The sequence below is a fragment of the Poromitra crassiceps genome (assembly GCF_964638095.1).
Source record: "Poromitra crassiceps genome assembly, chromosome: 23".
NCBI classification, from domain to species: domain Eukaryota; kingdom Metazoa; phylum Chordata; class Actinopteri; order Beryciformes; family Melamphaidae; genus Poromitra; species Poromitra crassiceps.
This window is the reverse complement of record NC_139639.1, coordinates 22670835-22680540: the sequence shown is the minus strand read 5'-3', so window position 1 is coordinate 22680540 and position 9706 is coordinate 22670835. Positions and strand designations below refer to the sequence as shown.

The following is a 9706-nucleotide window of genomic DNA, read 5'->3' as shown; positions in this document are numbered from 1 at the left end:
TGGCCCTCCAGACAGACTCCTAGCTGTGAGTCTAGACTCCATGGCCCTCCAGACAGACTCTTAGCAGTGAGTCTGGACCCCATGGCCCTCCAGACAGACTCCTAGCTGTGAGTCTAGACCCCATGGCCCTCCAGACAGACTCTTAGCAGTGAGTCTAGACCCCATGGCCCTCCAGACAGACACTTAGCAGTGAGTCTAGACCCCATGGCCCTCCAGACAGACTCTTAGCAGTGAGTCTGGACCCCATGGCCCTCCAGACAGACTCCTAGCTGTGAGTCTAGACCCCATGGCCCTCCAGACAGACTCCTAGCAGTGAGTCTGGACCACATGGCCCTCCAGACAGACTCTTAGCAGTGAGTCTGGACCCCATGGCCCTCCAGACAGACTCTTAGCAGTGAGTCTGGACCCCATGGCCCTCCAGACAGACTCCTAGCTGTGAGTCTAGACCCCATGGCCCTCCAGACAGACTCCTAGCTGTGAGTCTAGACCCCATGGCCCTCCAGACAGACTCTTAGCAGTGAGTCTGGACCGCATGGCCCTCCAGACAGACTCTTAGCAGTGAGTCTGGACCCCATGGCCCTCCAGACAGACTCCTAGCAGTGAGTCTGGACCGCATGGCCCTCTAGACATACTCTTAGCAGTGAGTCTAGACCCCATGGCCCTCCAGACAGACTCCTAGCAGTGAGTCTGGACCACATGGCCCTCCAGACAGACTCTTAGCAGTGAGTCTGGACCCCATGGCCCTCCAGACAGACTCTTAGCAGTGAGTCTGGACCCCATGGCCCTCCAGACAGACTCCTAGCTGTGAGTCTAGACCCCATGGCCCTCCAGACAGACTCCTAGCAGGTTTATACAGTGATGTCATTTAGAAACATATGCTGCTGGAGACTCATGCTCTAACGATTAGAGCATTCAAGATTCAAGAGGTTGTGAAATTGAAAGTATGGGATGGACATTTTCAGTTACCTGCACGTTATACTTTCTTGTGCTTCTAAATTGTTCTGTGTTAACCAGAAAATTACACTACAAAACTTTGGACACACCTGATTGTTTTTCATGATCTTAAAGCCATTTTGATCTAAAGGCTTATGCTTAAATTATTGAAATGTGTTTCTTAGACAAAATAAGTAGTGAATTTGAAACCTATATATTGATGTGTCTAAACGTTTGACTGCTAGTGCCTATATTGGATGTGTCCAAACTGAGCTTATACTGTATCCATAACAACTTACCTAATTATGTTTAAATGTAATAAACATAAGACACAGTGTAGAGACTACCGTAGGTTATATCACTCGTGCGTGCCTGCGTGCGTGCGTGTGTGCGTGTGTGTGTGTGTGTGTGTGCGTGTGCGCGTATGTCTGCACGTAGCTTGTTAGCATACCCTTTTTGGAGTGTGTATCGGACGAAGAGGCTCCAGAATCTGTTTACTATCCTCTAATCCCTCTGCCCTGCCTCATGCCCAGATCCATCACCTCACTCCACCCACGTCTTAACACATCAGAGGGAGACAGCTTGCACTACAATGCATTAGAAGGGACGTGAGCAGGAGGAACACAAGAAGACAGAAGAAGAAAAAATACAGGAAAACTGGGAATGATTAGGAGTCGTCAGGACAACTTTCTAGGATTAGGCAGGCTATACATGACATAACAGTATTCCCTTTCTTTCCCTAAATCATCTCACACACATTTAGCATTTTAGCTGCAGTCAGGCCCTGAGCTCTGAGAGATTAATAATACAAAAAGAGTGAGCTGTGATAATGGGTCCAGCGGTGATGCAATAGGCATGAAGCATAGCCGGGTAGAATAATCGCAGTACAAACCATCCGCTTGGGTATTCTATATTTCATACGACAGTTACTAATGCATACTGTGTGTACCAACTAAAAACATTTTCAAGTAGTTTACATTCATAAGAAAGCACAAAAGATGACTAATTAGATCCCTGGTCACTTCAAAGAGTTGCCATAGCAATAAATCATGATCATAACCAATCGTATTGCTCGCCTGAAACGACCAGTTGGATAAAATCATGATGAACTGCCAAGGCTAAAGCTTCTGTTGCTTCACACGGTGATACAATTGAGGTCAGAGGATCCTCAGGTAATTGCAGCGGGGAGTCCCCTCCCTCCTCGCCGTCCCTTTAGAAACAAATCCAGAATGTCAAGACATTACAATTTTGATCTCCCTGACCTGGCAGTTTTCTAGCGTGACTCATTTTTCTCCTGTGGCAAAAATGTCTTTTACGAGGAGTATTCTCATCGTTTTCTGGGCCACAGTAATACTCTGTTCTCCCCCTCACTGTCTTGTGATTAGAAGTTGTTGGTATAATTTCACATATCCTGCCTTTTTTTATCCTACCCCCCTAAGAGCCAGTGGTTCTCAACCTGTGGTATGGGTACCACTGGTCGTACGCAGGGCTCCCTCACTCTCATACTTTCATATGGTGGTAATTTCTGAGGTGGTAGTTGATGTAAAAACATTGACAACCACTGCCCTAAGATATATGCATGCTACAGTAGATGTCTTTGAGTAAGTGGTTTAGGTGCTGTAGCCCACGTTCCAATCTCTTAATCACTGCGAACCTCCATCATAACACGCAGCTACTTTTGCTGTTCGCTCCCAAGGCAAAGATTGATTTAGAAGAGAATGAGATTATCATGAAATTGATCGTGGATGAACTTTTTCACGTTATCTCCGAACATCAGGTATTTTGGCCCTACAGCTCCAATTCCTTTATAATATGAGATGGATTTTCCCTCCACGTTTCTGCTTTTCTGGTTCTTCTAAACAGCTCCAGCAAAGGCATAAGATGGCAAGAAGGATTGGTTGGCTGCGTTGCATTGTTTGCTAATAGTGCTGTAGTCTGTGTCTGTTTGGGAGACAGCTACTTACTAAACCCAAACAGACTAAACTTAGTTTTGCAGATCACGACCAGTTTAGTTTGTGTGTGTTTTGTGTGTGTGTGTGAAAGCTCTGTCAGTAATGTTAGCGTTAAGTGTTGCGTTGAGAAGCCACAGTCACAGCGAGGCAGCGGCGGTCTGACACCATCCTGCTAATTCCCTCCAAGATGTTCCGCTAGGATTAACTATCTGCCACTGCCGGCTTTATAGCTCTGTTAAAATCACACAGCACACACTCCAGATCTCCTCTCAAGTAAAGGATGTGTGTGTCTGTGTCTAGTGCCCAAAGTGTGTGTGTGTGTGTGTGTGTGTCTGTAGTACAGTACGTGTTTTTACAGCACCCCAAGTTTTACAAAGGAAGCTATATGAAGGTATGCAGGAAAACCCCTGGCCAGACCTGTCCTGCTGGTGGAGTGCGTGGTGAGAGTGGCGCGGTGGAGCTAGACGTGGGGATCTGTTGTGCAGCGTGGAGGGAGGCTTGTGTGCGGTGGTAACCCGGGCCTTAAAATACCCTCTGGGAGCCGGCCAAATGAGCCGCTGCCTGAGCTCCAGCCTCCCCCTGTGGGGGAGACGAGGGCACGGCAGCCAGTGACACCCGGCCGGGGTTAGCCTTCAGAGGGATGATGTTGTTCACTGGATAGGTCACCTTGAGCCTCAGGAGGAATCAGAAGGTGTATTTATTTGATGCTTTTTATAGAGGAATTGATCCAGTGGAGCTCAGGTGGTAACTTGGTAGAGCGTGCGACAAACACTGGCAGGGTTAGGGGTTCACTGAAAATGCACTGCAGTACAGTACTGTCAGGCACTTTGGATCAAGCATGTATCGCATGTTAAGAATTCCACCAAAACGGATTTTTAACTTGTTCTGCAAATGTATGAATCTTCCTTAGAGTTGCCCAGATTTGATCTCTGTACTTGTATGAGTTTTGAGTTATTATTCCCTCAGGGTAAAGGAAATGACATCATAAAATTGCAATACCTGAGATGGTTGAAAGTCACAGTCACATTTCCATACCTAAATGTATTTTTTTTCCTCTCCCTCTCATAATTGTACATGCTGAACATACTGTAGGAACCCTTTTCTTATTCTTAACAAAATAACAGCCTAGTACATCAAGTTTGCTGGTAGAATCCAGAACTATAATTTCTCCCTCATACATGGTGGGATAATGCATCTTGCTTCCAGTGTGACTCTGTCAGATGACTCTTGCTCTTTGACCCCCTGTTAAATCTACTGCTATTTGTCTGCCCCCCCACACCCCCCCCCCACCCCCCCACCCCCCCCCCCCCCCACACCCCCACCCCCCCCCCCCACACCCCCACCCCCCCTCCCACCAGAAGCGAGCAAAGGGCCAAGTCCTGTTTGATAAAGTATGTGATCACCTGAACCTGCTGGAGAAGGACTACTTCGGCATCACCTACAGAGACATAGAGAACCAGAAGGTAAAGCAGCAACCTCTCATATCGGTGTTGTCATGGGAAAACCTTGTAAACTCGTTAACAATTGAACGATTACATCTCTCTGCGGGTTGAGAACATTTGATTGTTGAGTTTATGAAACCCTTTCAAAACCCTATAAATGTACTAATAAATGCATGGTGGTCTATCTAAAAACATGCCTGTTTCTCTTTGAAGATACACATTTGTTTATATCCAACAGCAACAATATGATACTAATCAGCTTTATTTGCAAAGCGCTTTTTTTTATGAAATTGCGAAGCGGTCCACAAACAAGAAAATGTTGGGCACAAATTAAGAGCAGGGTTACAGAAAAGGAAAAAATAAGCAAATCGGTGGATGAAATGAGTATAACTAAAACTTGTTGTCTCTAACAGTGCATTTGAAGAACTGCTTCATGAAATTACCACTGCCTCATCTCCTTAGACAGTCAATTCCAAAAGCCTGAGGGTCCTTGTGTCATTAATCTCTTGGTATTTATGTCCTGGGGTCAGTGAAGATGTCCCACTTCAGGAACCGGTCCTTAATAATTGATTTGACACTGATCATGAATCGGACAGTGATGAATGGTTTTGGTTTTGCGGTTGTCTGTTGCAGAATTGGCTGGACCCGACCAAGGAGCTGAAGAAGCAGATCAGGAGTAAGTCAATCTAATAATACCACTCAAGTATTTCATTTTGATTTGAAACGGCCAAATGAGGCAGATGCAGTTGTCAGATTGAGCTTTTGCTAATTGAAGGTTCTGTTGCGTCTCAGCTGGACCGTGGAACTTTGCTTTCAACGTCAAGTTCTACCCTCCAGACCCGTCCCAGTTGTCTGAGGATATTACAAGGTGAGTCAGCAGCTCGTTTAAGCTGATTGCTATGACTTCATTGGCAGGTATTTAATTCTGCACCAAAACTGATTAAAGAGGGGGGGCAAATGACAGATTGTGCAAAGGAGATTATATTAAAAACCCAAAGGGCTCTCACCAAAAAAACGATTAATACTCAAAGAAATGAGTAAAGATTCAGACAAAAATGGATTGGATGACAGAAAGTAAGTTGATAAAAACAGAAGAACACTTGGTGATTCTCCCTCTTCCTTCCTGACAGGTACTACCTGTGCCTGCAGCTGCGGGATGACGTGGTTTCAGGCCGCCTGCCTTGCTCCTTCGCCACCCACACGGTCCTGGGCTCCTACACGGTGCAGTCTGAGCTGGGAGACTACGACCCCGACGAGCTGGCCAGCGACTACATCAGTGAGCTGCGCTTCGCCCCCAACCAGACCAAAGAGCTAGAGGAGAAGGTCATGGAGCTCCACAAGACCTACAAGTTAGTCTCCTCCTCATTTCGAACACTCTCTTATATAACCCTGAGCCTGGCAAGAAGTACAAGTTAGTCCTGATTTCCACATCTGTTTCTGACGAAAGAATATAATCCTTGAATTATAGACAGACATACTGTAGAACAAGGCTTGCAAACTTTCTTCTCCCACAATGTGATAATATGGACAACTTGCTTTTTGTTGACTTAATATTTACTTACTTGCTGTAGCTGTTCTGACAGGAATACTGCTCAGAGACATTTTAAAATGAAAAGCAAACATAGGCGACCTCTAAGAATTAGGAATTGAAATGCTCAGTATTGCAACGTTTGTTCCAATTGTACAGCCTTACTGTAAAACTCTCTTGTTTAGTCTGCTGCACACCTTGAGTATGTATTGTCCTATAAGTGGATCTAGCTGGCTGTAGACCTTTGTCTGATGCTCCCATTCTCCCTCTATTATATTGATTTGGATGTAATTTGATGCGGTTCTGTGTAGCTCAATGGGTGGAGCACGGCAGCAAGACTGCCACGGCGAGGGCTTCCATTTTCTCCACCTACTGTATGCTAAAAATGGACGCACTCATGATGAGAGGTGCCTTTGTTCAAATCACCCATAAAATACATTAAAACAAAACTACCCATTTGCAGCGTTTATACAACAAGATTATGAAAACTCAGTTTTAGATCTCGCTGGATTCAATGCCATGGCACTAGTGTTGCATTTTCCACATTGCTTGAAGAGGATCAGCACCTTCTCGCTCATTCGACCTTTACCTGTTGAACCCTGATGATGATGATGATCTGTTTTGTCCTGTTCTGTCAGAGGGATAACTCCAGCCGAAGCAGAGATGCACCTCCTGGAAAATGCCAAGAAGCTGTCCATGTACGGCGTGGACCTCCACCATGCCAAGGTAAGAAGAGCTTATAACCTTTTAACTGAAAATTCTGTGTTCATTGTTTCTCTTTGAAGTCAAAGTGAATTTCTAATGAACTACTAATCAGTATTAATATGCCATGAATGTCCACTTGGCAGAATTAAATACAAAATTGGAGGCAGTCATCATAGCTGGAGACATCCTCAACTTTCTGTCATCAATTTTGTAACTGTCACTTGTTGAAATTTAATGTTCACTCTCCCCCTTGCAATTGATCTCCTTCACAAACAAGAAAATATTGACGTGATCTTTAACAATTAAACCGTACTATAGCAGAATTCCACCCTGGTCTCCATTGATGACGGTTGTCTCCAAGATGCATTAAGAAATACCCAAGTGACATGACGTCGACTTTTTGTATTCTGCATACGCAAGACCACAAAACTAACGCATTTCACTCCCGCAACTAGCAGTGTCGCTTGCCCCCAGCACCACAACACGTCACCGCTGCTTCAGAAACATCACCGCTGCCACAGTAATGCCACAGCTTAACATGCCACCATGCTGCTGATAGACTGACATTGTCATTGCTGCCTCTGTGGATTGGGGGGTGGGGGGGGGGCTATGGGGGGAGGCATATGGAGCCCAGCTTGACTTCAGTGATTTCTCTTGTTTCTGATGCGCCTGCCAGATGGGATCAAACGTGTCACTAGAACGCAGGCAGCAGAGAGAGAGAGGCGGGGGGGGGGAAAGAGCTGGATTACCAGGGCCATGACTGCTGTTGTCAGCAGGGCAAATTACAAACCTCACTCTTGATAGGAGTCTGTTATCAAAAGCAAGTGAAACTGGAGCTAGAGGCGAGCGATAAAGAGGGATATCGCCTTCATAGATCTAGATCAGAATGAAGGTGAATGGGATTTCAAGAAGCGGCCTCAATCGAACCAAGTAGACATTGGATATGCGAGTGCCATAATAACATAACGATAAACTGTAATGGAGAATGAATCCGACCAGCATTGCTCTTTTGTCTTCTCTCCTCTCTCATTAAACGCCTAGTTGGTAGGGAGTCTCTTTGAGTGCTTGGCTCCAGCTGAGGGAGAGGTAAGAGGCTGCATACCATGTGCTTACCTGAGTGTCTGTGTGGTGGTTTGGTGTGGTTTCTCCTCCTCGTGCATGGTCTTCAGACACTTGAGTGAGAGAACATGCACACTGCACTCTCACTGTTATTCCAGGCTGCTTGTTCCTGCTTTGGATCAAGGCTTCCCTCTCCACCAAGTCCTCGTTGGTTTCACTCGCTCATCGTATTCTTTGTGCATTGAAGAGGCTTGTGAACTCCGCAACCTCATTCCGTGCTTCTTCATCCATAGCCCGAGTCTTCACCGTTGCATTAAGCCACTCACTGCCCCTTGAGCCGTTATTCATGGTCACCCCTCACAACCTGCATAGAGAAGATTAGAATACCAAATGCCTGCCCTCCACTCTCCACCTGCCTGCTTTACTCCGTTTCCATCACACACCTGCCGCTGTTTACATATACTTTACCCTGCTGCTGTGCTGTACGTCATCTCCCACACATGCTGTGTTGTAGAGTAGGAGTTTGTTTTGCACAACGGAAAAAGAAGATCATTGTTGTGGTCAGTTAGCCCGGTAAAACCATCCCGATAACGTGATGATCTCTCATTCCGTTTCGCTCTACGTATCGGTCTGAACTCCGAGCCGTCCACATCGATCGACAGTGGGTGGGAGTACTTGCCTTGACAGACAACTCCTTCAGCCAATCAGCGTAGCCAAATCCAGTCAGAAGAACGGCAAAAAAAAAGAGAAACTCTGCTACTCCATAGTCTTGTTTTTGTTTAATTGTTGTTATCGAGTCTCTTTCTGCAATGACTGCACTTACGGCTGTGTTTACTCTACTAAAGCTAACCTTAGCGCTCACCGCTCATTGGTTCAGGAGACACCATACTGTGTTTTGAGTCACAGTCATGGCAGTAAGTCCCTGATTGGTCGGTTGCGTTGGTCAACTACGAGGCAGGTCCCTGAATGGCCCGGGTACTTTGTAATTTCTGGAAATCTCTGGGGGGCGGGCTGAAGGCCAGACTGATTCGCAGAATGAAACAGAATGTGAGTTCACGTGATCAGGATGGTTTACCAGGCGGGTGGTCAATGGCTTCTTTTTTTAAACGACATGGACCCTTAAGCAGTTTAAAAGGAGGTTTATCCTCTGTTTGTTTGTTTGTTTGTTTTGTTTGTTTGTTTGTTTTCACATCCGTTGGCGTGTCTTCCCCAGGACTCTGAGGGCGTGGAGATCATGCTGGGGGTTTGCGCCAGCGGCCTTCTCATCTACAGAGACCGGTTGCGGATCAACAGGTTCGCCTGGCCCAAAGTTCTCAAGATCTCCTACAAGAGGAACAACTTCTACATCAAGATCCGGCCCGGCGAGGTGAGCCACAAAAGACCAGATACATTAATTTTAATAATTACAGTTGGGTTACACTTGTCAAAAAGTAAAAAAAAAAAAAAGTAAGGACTAGTAAAATATAGGAGGTGAAATTGTAAAACAAGCGAAGTGGTTAAAAATAAATAGATAAATATGTCGTTGAAGACTGATGTGAGATTGTGATGTGTTGTGTGTTTGTGTTTTCGCCTCCCTCGCAGTTTGAGCAGTTTGAAAGTACGATCGGTTTCAAGCTTCCAAATCATCGCGCCGCCAAGAGACTCTGGAAGGTCTGCGTCGAGCACCACACCTTCTTCAGGTAGGAAATCCCAGAGGGCCTATGACTTAAATAAATAAATAAAATATGAAAAAGCTGTTCAAGCTGCTCTAGGTAAGATTTTACGATTTGTCTAAAAATACACCCGACTTACCAGCCTAAACTCACAAAGTGGGGCTGCCCTATTTCTTGCGTTGCCCTATTTGCCAAATGGTCACTGAGTGCTCCATCCAGACAAGGCAGCATGACTCATCAACATGAGACTGAGTGCTCCATCCAGACAAGGCAGCATGACTCATCAACATGAGACTGAGTGCTCCATCCAGACAAGGCAGCATGACTCATCAACATGAGACTGAGTGCTCCATCCAGACAAGGCAGCATGACTCATCAGCAGGAGACATTTTGCCTTCTCGTCTCTTTAGTATCTTTTGTATAAAGCATCACAGA

General features: G+C 45.7%; 1 protein-coding gene across 1 annotated transcript in view; it reads left to right on the top strand.

The window, feature by feature from the left end:
- Positions 1–9706, top strand: part of epb41l3b (erythrocyte membrane protein band 4.1-like 3b) — a 57244-nt gene that overhangs the window by 25235 nt on the left and 22303 nt on the right. The window contains exons 4-10 of the mRNA XM_083659560.1: positions 4244–4348; positions 4961–5003; positions 5120–5195; positions 5458–5676; positions 6494–6581; positions 8833–8985; positions 9201–9298. Coding sequence (XP_083515686.1) covers positions 4244–4348; positions 4961–5003; positions 5120–5195; positions 5458–5676; positions 6494–6581; positions 8833–8985; positions 9201–9298 — 782 coding nt within the window. The remainder of the gene's footprint in view (positions 1–4243; positions 4349–4960; positions 5004–5119; positions 5196–5457; positions 5677–6493; positions 6582–8832; positions 8986–9200; positions 9299–9706) is intronic.